The sequence below is a fragment of the Aotus nancymaae genome, unplaced genomic scaffold (genome assembly GCF_030222135.1).
Source record: "Aotus nancymaae isolate 86718 unplaced genomic scaffold, 86718_ANA_hifiasm-v0.15.2.pri h1tg000010l, whole genome shotgun sequence".
Lineage (NCBI taxonomy): Eukaryota > Metazoa > Chordata > Mammalia > Primates > Aotidae > Aotus > Aotus nancymaae.
The window spans coordinates 3,071,073-3,089,498 of NW_026988421.1; the positions used below are offsets into that span (position 1 = coordinate 3,071,073).

General features: G+C 47.4%; 1 protein-coding gene across 3 annotated transcripts in view; it reads right to left on the reverse strand.

Moving 5' to 3' along the window:
• The window catches only part of PTPRE (protein tyrosine phosphatase receptor type E), a 173,619-nt gene continuing 155,193 nt past the window's right edge, over positions 1 to 18,426 (reverse strand). For all 3 annotated transcript variants that reach the window (XM_021671706.2, XM_012464201.3, XM_012464204.3), the window contains 9 exons: positions 16,886 to 17,021; positions 16,324 to 16,473; positions 15,878 to 15,971; positions 15,527 to 15,603; positions 14,207 to 14,341; positions 10,778 to 10,903; positions 9,730 to 9,896; positions 7,539 to 7,674; positions 1 to 2,987 (listed from right to left, as the gene is read on the reverse strand). In XM_021671706.2, the coding sequence (XP_021527381.2) occupies positions 2,913 to 2,987; positions 7,539 to 7,674; positions 9,730 to 9,896; positions 10,778 to 10,903; positions 14,207 to 14,341; positions 15,527 to 15,603; positions 15,878 to 15,971; positions 16,324 to 16,473; positions 16,886 to 17,021 (1,096 nt within the window). In that variant the 3' untranslated portion in view covers positions 1 to 2,912. The remainder of the gene's footprint in view (positions 2,988 to 7,538; positions 7,675 to 9,729; positions 9,897 to 10,777; positions 10,904 to 14,206; positions 14,342 to 15,526; positions 15,604 to 15,877; positions 15,972 to 16,323; positions 16,474 to 16,885; positions 17,022 to 18,426) is intronic.

The following is an 18,426-nucleotide window of genomic DNA, read 5'->3' on the forward strand; positions in this document are numbered from 1 at the left end:
TGGTAGTCAAAGTAAAGGTTTATCCTTGCGTCAGAATGGTTTAAATCTTGCACTTTGCATATACAAAGAATTCAGCAACATTCACTGGCATTATAATCAGAGCAAGATCAAATTATAAATGTAATCAAAGAAAATATGATAGTTGAAACTGTAATAACATACATATATTATAAAGATTGCACATAAATTAAACACAACTTAGTTGAACAAACAAAAAAGTATCAGTAATCATACACTTAAAAGAAGAACATGGGTATGTCTCCAAATGCTGAAACACAGGTGTCAGGCTCATTTTAAAAAGTGTTTTAAAACACATAAAAATACCTTTTAAAACACTGGTATGCATTCTTCATTCATATAGCACATGGAGAGAAACCGTAAAGGCAGTCACACAGTGACCAGTATCACACACAGATCAGAATGGTCAGCTTCTAATCACTATTTGGCATTTGAACGCAACTGCATGCAACAGAGGAAAAGGTGAAAGGAACACCGGTGTCGGCCCTGGGCTGTTTGGGGCTGTTTTGTTATGTACAATGGACTTTCTTTGACTGAAGGAAAGAAGAGATTACCTTTCCAGGTTGCACAGAGACGATATGGAGTCCCCCAGGGATTGATTCCCCGGAGCGTGAGTTGCTCTAAGGCCCAGGAGATTGTGTGAACAGGGGCCTCGGTAGAGGCCATGAGGCTGTAATGACCGGCCCCTCTAAAAGGCAAATGCTGCCATGGGTGGCAAAGGGGAGAGTCCTGCCACCTGGGGAAGTGGCTTCTGCTTTGTTTCTGGAATGGAGAAGGTTTGGGAACAGGCAGACACCTGGGGTTGGTCTAAAGGGACAGGAAAATCCATGAGCAGGGCCCTTTCCTGAGGCACCCTGAAAAGGTCTACCTTAAAGGTACTTCTTGATACAAGAGATGCCAGTTAGACCATTAAAGGGCTTCAAGGATTCTGACAGAGGCTCCCAGACCTGAACCAAAGCCTGTGCCCCTTGACTTTGACTTTGAACTCTCAAATGAATTACCAGAGTAACGCCACCTTCATTGTAGCAAGCTGGCTCTGTTTCTAGGGTTCAGGTGCTGAACGGAAGCTTATTTCCCTCTCTTCTCCTTCAGTCAAAAAAAGGCTTTGGGTTTGGAATTTTAACGATGAAAACAAAAGAGACCTGGCAAGCCTCAAAAAGCTCCCTTTTCCTCTTCCACCGAGATGCCAAATCATTGTACAGAGAGTGAGAGAGGAGCACATTCAGCAGTGCAGCCTAGACATGCCGCTGGTGAGGACGGCAGTCACAAAGTGTGCTTGCATCCTTCCAGCTGGGCACCGAGTCTTGCCCTCGGATGGGGCCCGGAGCCGTGGAGTGGGCAAGAAGCTTGATTCCCTGTAAGCCTATTAGAACAATGTGTCCTGGGGTTGCATTTGCACACACCATCATGAATAGGGGATGAGCACTGCAACACGAGGGTGTGATCAGTTATCAGGGAAAATGTCAAATAAGGCCTTTATATCGCTTTTAAAAAACAAAAGATGTACCAAAAAATGCACGTGTTAAATGCTTTTAGTAGTAAGGTAGGCCAGATAACTTCTTGTTTATATTGTGCTCATCTGCTGGGTACCTAATGGCCATAGAAAGATAACTGCTATGAAATTCAATGTTGGGACATTCACATCCTATCCTTCTTTTTTCCCCCATCAGCCAATCCTATCTGGCAATGGGATCATTATTATTGTCCAGTGTCAATGGTCTCAGTAGTATTTCCATTCAAAAATAATTTAGCTTTTAGATTAAGGATTTCTTTTTTCTTTTATTAAATGTTGAAAGGTGGGACTTTAAAAAATGGTATAAATCTAGATTTTAAGGATTCCTTTCTTACAAACAATCTTAGCTTTTTACAAGAAATGTTTAAATACCAAAATGCTGCTCAGAAAATGTAAAGTTTAATTGCCTGTGGTTATTCTACTGTTTCTATCCCAATGTGTGCTCCTCTGTACCGCATGCGTAAGACGCTCTGTTCATCTGATCATTTGGATGGGAGGCGGCTTCGCGTTGAGCCTCCAGGCGTAGCTCTGGACAAGCACAGGCCGCTGGGGCAGAATGGGAGGGAAGAGTGGGAGAGGCAGCTGGTTTGATTCTCTGAGGGTTGTCTGGGCCAGACAGACAGGCAGCTGGACAGCAAGTGGTGCTTCAGAGTGCAGCTCCGACGGCTGACTGTGTTGTACCCAAGACCGTGGGTCAACGGGACGACCCAGCAGGTACATCTCTTCTCATCCAGCCAAGACGGTGTAGACACAATCTTGAGTAAATGCATTTTTAAATATGACTGTAAAGTCATCAGCTACTCTAGTGTGTTTGAGACCTGGATTCAGGTTGTAAAGACTTGTTTGATCTTTAAAATGTAAAGATAAACCGCATGGGCTGAGACTGAGAACTTTACAAAAGTCCTCATTTACATTGTATCGTCACGACAATTTGCCTTCCAAAAATGCTGCTGCTCAGGGTTGTGAAATCAGTGTTGGGAAAGTGCATTTTCAGCTGACTTCTGAGTCCTCAACTGTTTTCTTAACGTGAGCTTTGTGGTTAGTATCTTGCAGAGGCACACTTCGCATATTAAGATGACAACATTTAGAGGTGTTGAATGTGTGAAATTAAATGATATGAATCTAATGAAAAATTAAGATATTTACTACTATTAGCAGAAATATATATTTTATAGGATATTATTTGACCTTAATACATTACTCCAATGTTTAAAAAGCATATTTATGATTTAACAACTTTATAGCAGGTGGCCTTTAAGGCATAACAGAATATGTACAAAGAAATTAGAGAAGATATTAATGTCAACTATGAAATAAATTAACACGATTTTTACAAAATATACTGACCATTAAATTAAAAAATATTTTAAGGCAGGAATCTTCATTTGAAATTAGCATAATCAGAAAATATATCAATAAAATCTTGTACCACTTTGTAGCAGAATTCATACTGTTCCTGAAAAGACAAATAAGGACGTATTAAAATGATAATCCGAAAAATATATTTGATTAATTTAATCAGGAGAAATACTCAAAAACAAGACATAAATAAGTCTGACTATTCATTAAAATAGGGTACATATACCTTTATGCACATCATAATTTAATTTTAGGCACATGCAGAATTCCAAATAAGGCTGTTTCCCTATATAAGACGTATCAGTGTATTAATGTTTCAAGTTAGTGTATTTAATGGACTGAGTAAAATGTCTGGAGCTTTCACATTGAAACTGGAAAGCAACTATTTTTGAATTGGGAAAAAAAAACGAAGCAGGCCGGGTGCAATGGCTCAATGTCAGTAATCCCAGCCCTTTGGGAGGCTGAGGCAGGAGGATCCAGGAGTTCCAGACCAGCCTGGGCAACATGATAAAACCCCATTTCTATCAAAAAAGATCCAAAAATTAGCTGGGAGTAGTGGTGCACACCTCTATTCCCAGATACTAGGGAGGCTGAGGTGGGAGAATTGCTTGAGCCCAGAAGGCAGATTGTGGCGAGCTAAGATTGCACCACTGCACCATGCCCTCCAGCCTAGGTGACAGAGTAAGACGCTGTCTCAAAGAAAAAAAAGAGAGAGAAAGAAAAGAGAAAAGAAAAACATTGTTATACATTGCCAAATAAATGTATAACATAAGAAAGCAATCTATAAAAGTTAAATAAAATGCACATCTAGATTATTTTAAAGCCTAAATTTACTACACAAAAGGGACATTGTTTTATATATGGGCCGATACTCCCAGGTGCCTGGGTGGGATACATGAGCTTGGGAAGCCTGAAAGACCAAAAGCTGTCCTCAGCGCCCTCCCTGCTTCTTTCCAACACAGTGGCCTTGGGCTTCTCTCGGTACATGGTGAGCAAATATCTAAATGCTTTTAGGTGGAAAGATGCCAGACAGCTGGCTTAGCCCTTTCTGCATCCCGCCCTGGCCAGGATGGGAAGGAGCTGGGTTTTCCAGAGAAAGAAAAAGTGAGCCTGAAACTCTGCTCCTGAATTTGCATGAAGTTGTTGGAAGAGCCAAGACCAGATTGTAGGGTCCTCACTTCAGGCTACTAAGACACGCAGCTGATCACCCAGCCTTCAGAAAGAAAGGGAATTAAATTCCTAGAAGGAATTCTTAATAAATATACAGGCTCTCTTTAAAGAAGCAAACATTTTCATGACATGCATAAAGTGTTATATGTGCAAATTGGTTTTTGACTTTTCCAACTGAAAGCAACATCAAATGAATATCAAAGCTGGCTCAGTCTGGGATGGAAATGGAGACAATCATTATTTACTCTGTTTTCACAGCAAACACAGCAGCTAACTGCTGACCATCCCATGTGGTCTTGAGTACAAGCCACTGGGGCCAGTGATGGATGAAGTGTATTTTGACAGTGTGCTGGAAGCAAGTCTTCCCTGAGTGCTCAGCAATGGGAAACTGGCCTGTGAGCCACTGTGCTCACTGCAGGGCTAACTCAACCTGCACGCCAGCGATCATCTCTCTACTCGATGATGTTTTGGTGCCTGTGTTACTTTTTTTGTTGTTGTTTTTTTTTGCCAAAATATCCCTGCCAAACGTTAGGTCTGGCAGCACAGAGTACTAGTTAAGCCCTTCACTTCTGGAGTCAGATAGAGTTTGAATCTCATTCTGACACTTAATACCTGAAGATCTTGAGCAGGCCTCTCAACCGTCCTAACTGGAGGTGCCTGCAGAACATTCCTTGTGAACAGAAGCAGGCCCAAGGGCAAGTGGCCGATGAGGATGAAATGAGAACGATGTGTGTAAGGCAGCTGGTTGCATAGCGCCCAACACCTGACAGTTATTATTTAGCAACTCACTTCTCCCTCATTCGTTTGCTGATTCACCACTTGCTCTGGAGCACTCATTATGGGGTGGGCATTGGACTAGACTCTGACTCTAAAGGTCAGGTTACAAAGTGCTCTGTCAAGCTGTTACCAGGCAACAGAGAACAGATGACAGCCACAATCTGAGGGCAGCTTCCCAGTAAGGGAGCATGGAGGGGGAAGCCGGGGTCAGGAAGAGGAGAGCTGAGACAGGAGGACACTTGAACGCTAGATGCTCTCGAAAATAGCATCTGTTGGCCAGACCAGGCAGATTAATGAGAGCTGTGAGTCCCTAAAAAGACTAAGGAAGCGCTGTATGCTGCTGCTTAGAGAGATGGTCTTGGCCACAGGTCGCTGGGCACGTCCCGGAGGCCAGGCCCTTGTAGAGCCCCTGACGTACTTAAAGCAAAATTTGTGCAGTGATTCTAAGGACAGCACCATCATCCCTATTTTCCACAGAAAGGAACTGAAGCCCAGAAAGTGGAAGGAGCTTGCCCAAGTTCACAGAGCCCCGAGGGAGTCCAGCTGTGAAGCTAGGATGACAGAAAAAACTGAAGCTTTGCGGGGACAGGCAGTGTCTCTTTCATACTGAGGTTGCAGGGCAGACAGGACGAAGGCCGTTTGCACTGCCTGGGAAAGCCTGTGGCAAATCAAAAACAGGGAAGAAACCAGAGAGTCTGGCTCATAGTTTAAAAACTGGATTTCTTTTTAAAGGGCTCCTGTTAGGATTTTTTTTTTTTCTTGAGATGGAATCTCAACCTGTTGACTGGGCTGGAGTGCAGTGGCACGATCTTGGCTCACGGCAACCTCTGCCTCCCTGGCTCAAGCAATTCTCCTGCCTCAGCTTCCCAAGTAGCTGGAGTTATAGTCATGTGCCACCACGCCCAGCTAATTTTTGTATTTTTAGTAGAGACAGGTTTTCACCATGTTTCCCAGGCTGGTCTTGAACTCCTGAGATCAAGTGATTCACCCTCCTTGGCCTCCCAAAGTGATGGGATTACAGGGGACTCCTGTTAAGTTTTTAGTAATTACTATTGTTATTTGGATTTAAAACCTCTCTTGGGCATGGTCTGCCATGTTTTCCACACCCAAAGCTGTTGCAGTTTGTGTATTCCTGCAGCGTGGACTATCAGAGGCAGGCACGACCTCCAGGAGGCATGAATCAGCCTTCAGCCTCTTCTCAGAGCCCTCAGGGCCTGAAAGTGCTGGCGTCAGGGCTCTGGGGCTGGCAGGAAAGCCCTAGATGCCTTTTTCCCCCATTGATTTTAGCCGTCCAGGTTTCCATCCTGGCACAGCCAGCAGAGACTTAGGAGTGAGAGGAAGCCAGGAGGTACCCAGCTTTCTACTCCATTGTCTTTCAAACCTGCATTCACCTTGAAACCACGTTGTGTGGGGTATCTTTAAATATATGGATACAACCCCCAAGAGATTCTGCCTAATTGGGTCGAGGGGTGGCTTGGGCAGTGGAAGAGGGTAAATGCCACCAGGTGGGTCTCATGTACAGTCAGGGTGGAGAATCGTGAGCTCTAGCCCAACCTGGGTGTGGATGGGCAGGCCCGCCCTCAGCTCACGTGCTCTCGTTCCTGCTGTGCTCTGCTGTGAGGGGTGTGTGGAAGGGCCTCCTTCTTGCCTCTCTATGCACAGGGGGCTGCGTGAGCCAGGATTGTTATTATAGCAAGTGAGCACGCAGGGGAGACAGGTCCTAAGTGGGAAGCTTTGGGAAAAAGGCTGCGTTTTAACAGCCTTTAAAATTGTACTTGCTGGGTTAGCATCATGAGCCATAGTCGTATTTGGTGAGGAGGAATCACTTCTGAAACCCAGAAAGCGGAGTCCTCATAATGAAAGAGAATGTACAGGGAATAGTATTAATACATTAGAGGGATTCCTCCAGTCCTCGGACAGTCTCTTGAGGTTGAATGAGACCCAGCCAGGGAAAACAAGCCACATGGGAGAGTGTAACATTGAAATGATGAGTGCCAGGATTTTACATTTCAGTGCTGCTTTTGAACTTGATAAGAGTACATTTTTCCGTGGCTCACACCTGTAATCTCAGCACTTTGAGAGGCTGAGGCCAGCGGATCATGAGGTCAGGAGATCGAGACCATCCTGGCCAACACAGTGAGATCCTGTCTCTACTAAAAATACAAAAATTAGCTGGCTGTGGTGGTGTGTGCCTGTAATCCCAGCTACTTGGGAGGCTGAAGCAGGAGAATCTCTTGAGCCAGGGAGGTGACGTTTGCAGTGAGCTGAGATTGCACCATTGCACTCCAGCCTGATGACAGAGAGAGACTGTCTCAAAAAAAAAAAAAAAAAACCAAACTAACCAACCAACCAAAAAAACCCCAACAAACTATGTGTTTCAGTGCACACTGAAATCTCGTAGAACAGTTCACTTTGACACAAAAGCTCCTATCCTCAGTGTGTCTCTCCAAGTGGTCTCAGACATTGAAACTGGTGGACAGGCCCCTCCTCCCGAGTCTTGCCCAGAGGATATCCAAGTCAGAGACCCAAGGAAGGAGCGCTCTGCAGAGGTTTACTGTGAAAATTGTAGCTGGCTCTTTTCCTTGGGAATGTTACCTTCCCACCTCCCCCATGTACTTAAGGTCCTTTAATGAAACATACATCAAATACAACATAAAATAATTCTCCACTCTTCTGGCAACATCCTTATTCAGATTCTTACCAGGGTTTGCACCATATGTGGTCTCTGAAGTCGTAAACTCTTCACAGCTTGAAATACATCTAAAAGTCCCTCTGCTTTTACTCGCTCCAAAATGTTGCTGAGGGCTATGAATGTACCTGTTCGCCCAGCTCCAGCACTGCAGAGAGAAAATGCTTAATGCAGATTGTTTGACTTGCACGTGGGGATGAGAATCGAAGAGCTGACCACTCAGCCCTGCATAGCAGCAGTCAAGCCAAGGTCGCTGAAAATGATCTGAGTTTGACTGGATTTTTATGATCATTTGTCTGTAGCTCAGCTTCTGAGCAAGATTTAGCAAATGTAAAATTCCTAAAACACCTCCCTAATTACAGCAGACAGATATTTTATCAAATGAGTTGGGACCAGCGACAAGTTTTTAAGCGAGTGTCACCGTTTCCCCTCTTCCTTGCGTAGGACGATGGTTCTCAAAGTGTGGTCCCTGGACCAGCAGCACGGATGGCACCTGGGAACTTGTCAGAAACGCAAACCCTCCCAGTTCAGGTCTAGGGAGGAGGTAATCCTGGCATACCCCCTCCTTACTGTGCCAGGTGCTATCTTCTGAAACGGGTGATGCTGAAAGGGAGGGGTGGTTTAAGGGCATCCACGGACAGGAATAGTCAACTGACTCTTCCCAGCAAGGCCGATTTGAGTCACCTCCATTTAGCATGATCATTTGCTGACAAAGCCACCAGAGCAGAGCCCAGGCGCTTGTAGGAGGGCCCCGGTGAACTGGCCCGGAGGAGGTGGGGTGGGCCGGCCTCTTCCAGCAGGTCCTCTGGAGATGCCTGGCTGCCATAATCTCACGTCTGGGTTTATTCCAAGGCTCCTGTCCTGCCGTAATGCTCTGCCCCGCATCTGCCTCCCCACAGGTGGGATCTGTTCACCTCTGCATCTCCACTGCCCTATGGAACTCATTCAAGTTTATCCTAAATGATTTCCAGGAAGGCGCCAGGAAAACTGAAGACCGAGGTGTGTGCTCCACCTACTGGCCAGGCCAGGAGTGTACCCCGGAGGGGTCCGGCAGGGAGAGAACTCTGCCAGCTACAAGGGGTGGGACAGTGGGTGGGGGTGAAAGGCAGTCACAAAGAGTGGGCGCCACTGGTGAGACAAGAAATGGAATTGTCGTTTTAGGAGCATAGTAGCACCATCCAAGAATAGAAACACAACAAGCTCCCACTTGGAAGAACCTTGCCAGGTGTCGAGGTCCCTGCCAGCAGAAGTGTCTGGCAGGATCAGAACGACAGAGGCAAAAAAGGCACACCAGTGGGTGGACTGTGAGCTTGGCCAGATTCATGCGTCAGCCCCAGGGCATACTGGGGTTTCATGGCTTTGTCTGCAGACCCAGCGGTCTCCCATGTGCCCTGGGGTCCCTCTGCCTTTGGGCCTGACTTGGGAGCCAGGCTGAGGCTGCAGGACAAGTGCGGCTACAATCCCAGCTGGGACTCTTCGTATGGCCGTGAATCCCAGCCTAGGGAGAAGGCGGGTGTACACACAGCAGCCCAGCCAGGCAGTCTCTCAAAGCCAACCCAGGAACTTGAAGTCCAGGAGTGTGTTCCTCCGAGCTCTGCCTGGCGGTTTTTGATGACCTCAAAAGCACGTGGAAGTGTGTGTTCGAGTGGTTTCCCAGCTGCTCCCTCTGAAATGCATTCTGCATGTATGTTAAGATGACATGAACTGGGTGTGGTGGCTCACGCTTGTAATCGCAGTGCTTTGGGAGGCCGAGGAGTGCTGATCACCTGAGGTCAGGAGTTTGAAACCAGCCTGGCCAACATGGCGAAACCCCATCTCTACTAAAAATACAAAAATTAGCTGGGCACAGTGGTGGGTACCTGTAATCCCAGCTATTTGGGAGGCTGAGCAGGAGAATCTCTTGAACCCAGAAGGTGGAGGTTGTGATGAGCTGAGATTACACCATTGCACTCTACCCTGAGTGACAGAGTTAAGGCTCTGTCTCAAAAAAAAAAAATGACATGTATGCATCTTATGTATGATATAATGACATGTGTGCACTTAAGTGAAATTGGTGTGCATGTGTGTAAGGGGAGGTAGAGAGGAGATTCTAGGGAATACCAGGGCCAGGGGCCGCCACCAGGCTCTGCTGCCCACAGCTGTGGGTACTGGGGGCGTGCAGCCTGTGTCCATCCCACCTGGTGGGCTCCAGGCCGGGGCTCACCTGCAGTGCACGGTGATGGGGTGGTTGCCCGTTTGCTGCTGCTGCTTCTGCACAGCTGCGATGAGGTCGATCATGCCTTTGCCCTCGGCGGGGATCCCGATCTCAGGCCAGCCGTGGAAGTGGAACTGACGCACTACTCGGACCTGCTCCTCCTGGCGGGCCTGGGGCTGCAGGGAGGAGAGGGGGTCTCAGTGCCACCTGCCTTCCAAGGAACGGGCCCCAGACCCACCTGCCCTCTCAGGGATTGGCCAATGCTGGGAGCCCTTCTTGAGCCTTCTGTGCTGCCAGCGTCCCCACCGAGGCAGCCTGAAGGAAAAGGCTGAAACCTCCTTGCCCTAAAGAAGGCAGGTGGCTGGCTGTGCTTCCTTCTGCAAGGGGGAGTGAGCTGTCCAGAGGACATCCCCTGGAGCCCCGTGAGGTCCGCCCAACCCCTACGGGATCCCTGGCAGTTCTGCTGGAGAGAAGGGAATCACTTTCTCAAGAGGTCAGGGCCCCAAGTTTCCCTTCAGAGCTCAAATGAAAGGCATCTGAGTCTGGTGGCCGGGTGGCTCTGTGGCTGGCATGGAGGAAACAGTGGCAGGTGCATTTCATGGTACTGACTGGAGCTCAGCATCAAGTCCTGTGCACAAGTGAGTCTCCCTACCCATGGCTGGCCCTGAGTTCTCATTCTTTGCCAAAAAGAGAGGTCGAACAGAACCAAGGACCCAGTGGAAACAGGGACAATTGGGGGGATCTGAGAAGGCACCTGGAGGAGGGCCCCAGAGAGGCCCCTGTGGCTTCACTACCCCCCTTTGTTCCTTCTCCCCCAGCTAATGGCTAATATAATTCTCCTGTGAGAGGAACGGGAGGCAGGCGGCCAGGGAGGTGGAAATTGTACAGGAGACCTGCCATGGTCTCTGAAACCCGTTGGCCATTCATAGCCACCTGGGACTGGGTGAAGGAGCAGGACAGGTACAGGGGCACATTCTGAATCAATGACAAGCAGAACCCGGAGGGAGGGCATGGTTCAGTAAGTCCACAAGAGTTTACAAAGCTAGTTCAACAATACCTGATTGAAAGTGACCAGGAAGTCTCGTATACTGATGGCTTCGGAAAGGGTATCACTCTTTATCTCAACTGTCATTTCTCCATGAGTAACTGAACCCTCGGTCGGCCAATACTGGTAGCATTTATCCTTAGGGGATAAAATAAAAAATATTAAGTCTTGTAATCTTGTAATAAATAATTTGCTGCTGGCGATATCAAGTTTACAATGAAGAATTGTTCTCAAACCACTCAATGTATTCAATCTGACAAAAAAATAACATATGAATATGAATATGAATATAAATGCCTATTAATGCTTGTTGACCCAGGGAACAGAACAGAGTCTGAAACCTTAGTATATGTCAGCAAGGAGAGATTCTTGAATACATATGAAACCTTAGTATATGTCAGAAATGAGAGATTCTTCAATCAATGGGGTTGGAAAATGGTTTTCCACCTGGGAAAATGAAACTGGATCCCTGACTCACACCCTAGCAGGGTTGATGTGAGTGCCCCAGCTCTTCCTAGAACTGGGCAGTGCACACCCTGCACCTCCATGCTTAGCACCCTTTAACCTTAATACAAATAAACTCGGATGGATTAAGATTTAAGGTAAAAAACAAAACTGCAAAACTCTTGGAAGAAGAAATATCTTTTCACTTTGAGGTACACAAGGATTACTAGTCAGGAGCCCAAACAGCTAACCAGTCATGAGGCAGCAACTTGAAAGTTGGATTACAGTAAGATTGACTTCTCTTCATCAACAAACGTCATGACAAGAGTGAAAAGTCAGGCCACAGATCGCAATAAGATGTTTGCAATACATAAAACCAATAAAGGATTAGTATCAAGGTTGTACAGAAAGCTCCTATAAATCAGTAAGAAAGGACAAACAACCCCATAGAAAAATCAGTGAAAGCCAGGAACAGGCATTTGGCACAAGAGGAAGCATGCCATCCGCAAATGCATGAAGTGATGCTTGACCTTGTAGGAATTAGAGACGCAAATCAGAGCTACAGAAAGATAATATTTGCACAATAACTATACAACCAACGACATGTTGTTAATTTTCAATTAACAATAATTAGGACACCTTGAGAATACTGAGAATACCATGGTATGTGGATGAATGATATCTCTTACACATTGCTGATGTCCACTTTGGAAAGCAATTAGGAATTATCTTGCAAATTCAAACTTTCACATACTCTTCAATGTAGCATTTAGACTCAGACATCTCAGTCCTAGCGCAGCATAAGACACGTACAAGAATGTAGAGGAAGGAGAGCACGTGGACACAGGGAGGGGAACAACCACACTGGGGCCAGCTGAGGGTGGAGAGTGAGGGGAGGGAGAGCATCAGGGCAAACAGCGAATACATGCAGGGCTTAAAACCTGGATGACGGGTTGACAGGTGCAGCAAACCACCATGCACGCGTATACCTATGGAACAAAACTACACAGTCTGCACTTGCATCCCAGAACTTAAAGTTTTTTTTTTAAAAAAAAGAATGTACAGTAGCACTGTTTGTAAAACAATAAAATGAAGTCAACTCAAGTGCCCGTGACAGGAGAAGGAATGAATCCATGAGCTAATAATGCACGATACAGTTTGTGTGGTGGAATATACGGAAGTAACAGTGACGAATGAACCACAGCGTAAGCATCAACATAGAAAATCATCAGAAGCACAGTTCTGAGCGCAAGAAGCAAATCTCAGAAGACAACATGCTGTAATGATACTCTATATAAAATTCAAACACAAGCAAAACCAAACAACAGTCTCTGTAGTCATAAACAGATACGATTTTAAAAGATTTTTTTTTTAAAAGCAAAGAACGTCTCCACTAGGATGGCTTTCATCCAAAGACAATGACAGTTTGCTGAGGATGTGAAGAAATTAGAACCCTTATATATTGCTGGTGGGAATGTAAAATGGGGCAGCTCCTGTGGAAAACAGTCTGGCAGGTCCTCAAAAATGTTAAACAATAAGTTTATGACATAGAGTAATGACATGACCCAGCAACTCCACTGCTAGGTATAAATGAAAAAGCATGTCCATACAAAAACGACTACCTGAATGTTCAAGCACCAGTTTTTTTTTTGTTTTTTTTTTTTTAGATGGAGTCTCGCTCTGTCACCCAGGCTGGAGGGCTGTGGTGCAGTGGCACAATCTCTGCTCACTGCAACCTCTGCCTTCCAGGTTCAAGTGATTCTCCCTGTCTCAGCCTCCTGAGTAGCTGGGATTACAGATGCCACCACCACACCCAGCTAATTTTTGTATTTTTAGTAGAGACAGGGTTTCGCCATCTTGGCCGGGCTGGTCTCGAACTCCTGACCTCAGGTGATCTGCTCACTTCGGCCTACCAAAGGGTTGGGATTACAGACATGAGCCACCACGCTTGGCCAAGCAGAGTTATTTATAATAGCTCCAAAGTGGAAACAACCTAAATTTCCATCAACTGATGAATGGATACATAGAATGTAGTATATCCACATGAAAGAATACTACTTGTCAATAAAAAAGAATGATTTACTGATTCATGCTACAACACGGATGAACCTTGAAAACATGATGCTAAGTGAAAGAACCGAATCACAAAAGACCACATACTGCATGATCCATTTATATTAGTGTCCAGAATACGCAAACCCATAGTCAGGAGGCAGATTCGTGGTCGCCAGGGGCTAGGGGAAGGAAGGAATGGGGAGTGACTGTTAATGGTACAAGGTTTATTTTTGGGTTGATGAAAATGATCTCAAATTAGATAGTGGTGATGGTTGCACAACTTTGTGAATATACTACAATCCACTGAATTGTACCCTTTAAAAAGACGAATTGCATGATTTATAGGTGAATTACATCACAATAAACCTGTTCCTTTTTAGAGCAAAGAATCAAAACACAAATTCACAGCAGTAGTTATGTCTTGGGGGAGCACCCAGATAGATGTACACTGTTGGTAAAGCTTGGCTTTACTATTGGGTGGTGAATTCACAAGTGTTTGTTGTGTTATTAAATAAATACAATACAAGGAGGCCATGGGTGGATCTCTGCAAAAGGAAGAGTTAACTCATTCAATTTTCTAGGACAATATCCATTAGGCACACATATCTATGTCTTTATGTCTTGAAAAAGTCAATGCATGTCTTTTTCTTCAAAAGCTTATGATCTTGGCCAATACAAAATGGCAGAATTTCAGGGCAGGTTAAATAACATGTAGATTAAGAATAAAGGCCAGTGGGTAGTTACGGTTAAACCTCACTCCCAAAAAAGGAATGGGTGAGGTGAAACCTTTTTCATTTCCAACCTCTCTCCCTCCCTGGTGGTCCTGGCTTGGTCTGACTCATGCATTTGCCCTGATGGCAGGCGGGACATTTGTAATGAATGGCAACAGCCCCTCACGTGCACAGGCTGCCCCTGGCGGGCCCGGGCTGGGCGGCACCTCACCTGCTCTCTCTCTTGCACCTCTGTCAGCATCACAATTGTGTGGGACTTCCACTCCCAGATCATCCTCCAGAAGTCCTCGACCGTGTGTGCCAGTGGCCCCTGGGTGGCGATGAAATAGTCCTTCTGTCGGTAGCCCTGCACGTGGACACGCAGAGGTTAGAGTCTGACTTCCTTCCATCCTGGCTCTGTTACCTGCTCCCTGTGTTTAGGACAGCCCGAGGCCTGATGATGGAAACTCTCCCATCTCCCATGGTCTGCACCAGACCCCAGTTGGCACGAGCACTCAGGCATACACCTGACAAGCAGGTCCACAGGCTCGCTTATCTGAAAAGGTAACTGCTACTGTCAGCCCCTGAGGTCATCAACAAATGGGTATTATGAACTGGGAGTCGCCTGCGGCCACCTGAACAGCACTGGTGGCTTAGATTCTAACTTGTTTCTCTGTGTGTTTCAGCTAGATCAGCAACACGCTGGTGCGAAGGGCCCTGTGTATGGAGGTGAAAGAAGGGGATTCAAATCCCAATTTCGCCACTAGGATCCCACTGGATCGTGGCACAATTTTCTCATCTGAAAATGGCAATATGAACACACACTCAGTTGCAGTGCCCCTTTTTGCCCTTCTTCTGCTAACTCCACTGTGCATGAAGAAGCCTCTGTCTGTGTGCCCTGAACACATAATTGTATTGTCCACACGAGTACACATTGCAGAAATCACACGAAAGAGAGAGCACAGAGGCACTGGATACATAACTGGTGTGTAACAGATACGTAAAAGAAAAATAACTGTATATTAAAAGCAGAATGTAAAAAAGAGCCAATTTCTTAGCAGCGAGTTTCTATTTCCAAAGTCCACTTTCTTTCTTTTTTTTTGAGAAGGCGTCTCGCTCTGTTGCACAGGCTGGAGTACAGTGGCGTGATCTTGGCTCACTGCAACTTCTGCCTCCTGAATTCAAGTGAATCTCCTGCCTCAGTCTCCTGAGTAGCTGAGATTACAGGCCCCTGCTACCATGCCCAGCTAATTTTTGTATTTTTAGTAGAGACGGGGTTTCACCATGTTGGCCAGGCTGGACTCAAACTCCTGACCTTAAGTGATTCGCCCGCCTCAGTCTCCCAAAGTGTCGGGATTACAGGCTTGCGCCATTGTGCCTGGCCTACTTTTTATTTTTATTTTTTAAAGCAAGTAATTCTGCTAACAAAAATGGTTGAGGGTCTGGAGACATGTCAATTCTTTCTCATTGTGAAAACAAGCTAATCAAGTCTGCGTGGTCACATGTGAAGAAATCCCATCTGCATAAACACAACCCAGGCCAGCGTACGTACGTCTATGAAGGACGCGTTGATGTAGTCTGTGTATTCTTGTCCCCTTTTCATGGAAAGGATCACTCGATTGAAGTCGTCTGCAAAGCAGTATCTTCCTTTAGTTATTATAAAAAGAGTCCCACCTTGACAAATTTAGTCCGTTGCTACAAGCTTCCAAAATATAGAGCCTATTAATAAAATCACTAAGTAAAGCCAACTCTTTGGAAAGTTTACATTATGAAAAAGCCCTTAGCTTGGGGCCAGAGGACACCCTGCTCTTGACCCTGGTGCACAGGGGTCAGTGGTCAATGGGTTCTCTGGGATGAAAGCCTCCGGCCCCAGCCCCGCCCAGCCACACCGCGGATGCCTTACACGGGATGATCTGGATGACCCTGGCCTTCTTCATGTTTGCCGGCAAGTTGCCAGTCCTCATGTTCTCCTTCATGATCCGGACATTTGTCAATTTCTGCAGCAGAGAGGACATAGTGACGCAGTTAAACCTCTGACATTCCTGAGCACGATGCTCACCCGAGGACTAGTGCTGCCGGCAAGGGCACCTGCTCAAAGGAAACGCCTCCATCCCAGAAGTCTCCTGAGCATTGGGAAATAGAAACGTGTGCCTGGCAGGGCTGCTGTGAGACTCTGAAAGCCACCCGATCCTTCTTCCCTTGTAAATCGCAGCTCTGACATCCCCTTGCTTTTTCTGAGGTCAGTTAAGAGGGCAAGTGATTGAAAGAGGCTTCCTTTAAATGGTCACCTGTTTTCCCCTGCCCTTGGCTGCCTAGCCCAGGACGGAGAGGAGTGTCAGCCGTACTCACCCTGAACTCCTCCTCCAGCCCAATCTTGTCGAAGTGGGTGCTGGTGCCGGGCAGGGTGTGCAGGTGCTTCTCCAGGGAGGACACGTCCAGCTCTGTGTCCCCGTAGAGGTAGTACTCGAGTAAGGCTTGGTAGATGAATGTGTACTGCATCTGCAAGGAGGCCAGGGGCGCCCACACCCTCGACTCTGCCCGGCATTCTCGGCCCGTGTGCAGCTTGGCAGCCCAAAGGGGGCAGCTCTCTTCTCTTTCTCTTGTTGCCAGCACAAGGAAGTGTGGGGCAAGAGTCAGAGTGCCGGCCATGGATAATGACCATTTATACACTTGAGTAAGGAGAACGGCAGCGGCAGAGCCTCACCTTGGTGAGCATGCCAGGCGCTGTATGCGCGCGCCGTTTGGGAGAGCAGGATTGCCCCATCTCATGTCAGCATACGAGGGAAAGATGAGGGCGAGGGAGTCCCCGAGGTCCCACGCATGGGCAGGGAGGGCCCCGCACGCCCGTGTGGCCAAGGTATCCGGTTTGCTTTGGGAAGCTAGACCAGGGCAAGAGGAAGGCAGGACTCACATCTGTTTGAACCATCTGAGGGCGCTGATTACGGATTCGAGACACAAATTCAAACACATCCACCTTCTGCTCCGCGTGCATCATGGCCATCATGGCGTCGATCACAATGAAGGTGCCCGTCCGGCCCACACCCGCGCTTTGGGGAGAAAGATGCTGTGTCACGAGTCACACATCCCCACTAAGTAAATGACAGGCCCGGAAGATGCCTGCACACCTGGAGGGAAGGGCAGATCTGGCCCCAGGTCACTTGATCCAACTTTGTTTTTTTGGTTAATTAGGAGCAAAGCCTTAGTGAGACCACCAGAGGGAGCTGCGGTCTCAGTAAAGTGATCTCAGGCCGGTCCTCTGATAGCCACTGACACTCTACTAAGAGGCACATTAGCAGCTGGTGCAGTAAGCCTTGGATTAGGCTGTGCGGGTAATTTTCCTCATTTACCAAACAGTGTCTGCTTCTGTGTGTGACTGACATCCATGATCTGCCCCTTTGGGAGCAGAGGGACCTCAGATCAACTACACAACAGCTCCGGGAACCAGCCTCCCGCTCTGTCAAACTGGGCAAACAAAGTCACCTGACTCGGGGCATTAAGTGAGGTGGCATCTGTCAGATTACTGTTATCTGACCCTGCGCATTCCTCCCAGCATGGACTGCACTGGAGGGTGGGCGTGGGGGGCCAGCCTCTGCTTGGCCCCAGCGAGGGAGTGTTGCTCAGACTTGGGGAAAGCCAGTTCTGCCAGAGTTTCCAGACGGCTTCTCCTGAACATCTGCACGACAGGTGTAGAGTGCCTGCATCACTGCGTGCAGGTGGCTTTTGTCCCTGGCAGTGCTGTGATACTCAGAATGAACTCGTCGGTAACAGCTGGAAACTTAGTATCTAATCAAAGTGATGCCCTGGTGAGGCCAATCCCAGACAGGAACCAGTGGGGCTGTCTGTGGACCAGAAGGGAGTGTGGAGAGGAGGCTGTGGAGGTGGCCTTGGCTTACATGTGAGTGGGTTTTGTGTTGTGCAAAGCCCACCCAGATGCAAGTCACAGGCTCCCCCGCGGCTGTCCTCATCACAGGTGAGGAAGCCAAGGCTGACGTGGCAGCTGGCGAGGGGCAGCCTGGTCCCAGACCTGGTCTCCAGGACAGCGTGCTCCGCAGGACTCTGCTGTGGGTCCTCTGAGCCGCGGTGTGCTCTTCCATAAGGACTAGTGTGTTCTGGGGGGGCTTCCTGCAGAAGCCTGGCTTCCCTGGTTTCTATCTTGGTTCCCAGAGGTGACTTGGGATTCCCAGGGGAAGGCGAGAGTGACCAACAGACCCGCCCAGAGCTCCATTCCCATCATCGACTGGAGCCCCTTGGCTTTGGTGGGTTTTATTGACTGGGGTGAAGAGGGGCTTTCTGAGCTTTCTCCCGTAGGGTTCTTGGGGCCGACTCAGTCACTGACATTTGTATTCATGTCAGCCCTGCCTGTACCTCTGCCCACCTGATATTGGTCCCCTGGTCAGTGCCCATGAGGGTGAGTCCCCTCACTGTGGCCTGCCCTCGAGGGTCCACCTTGTG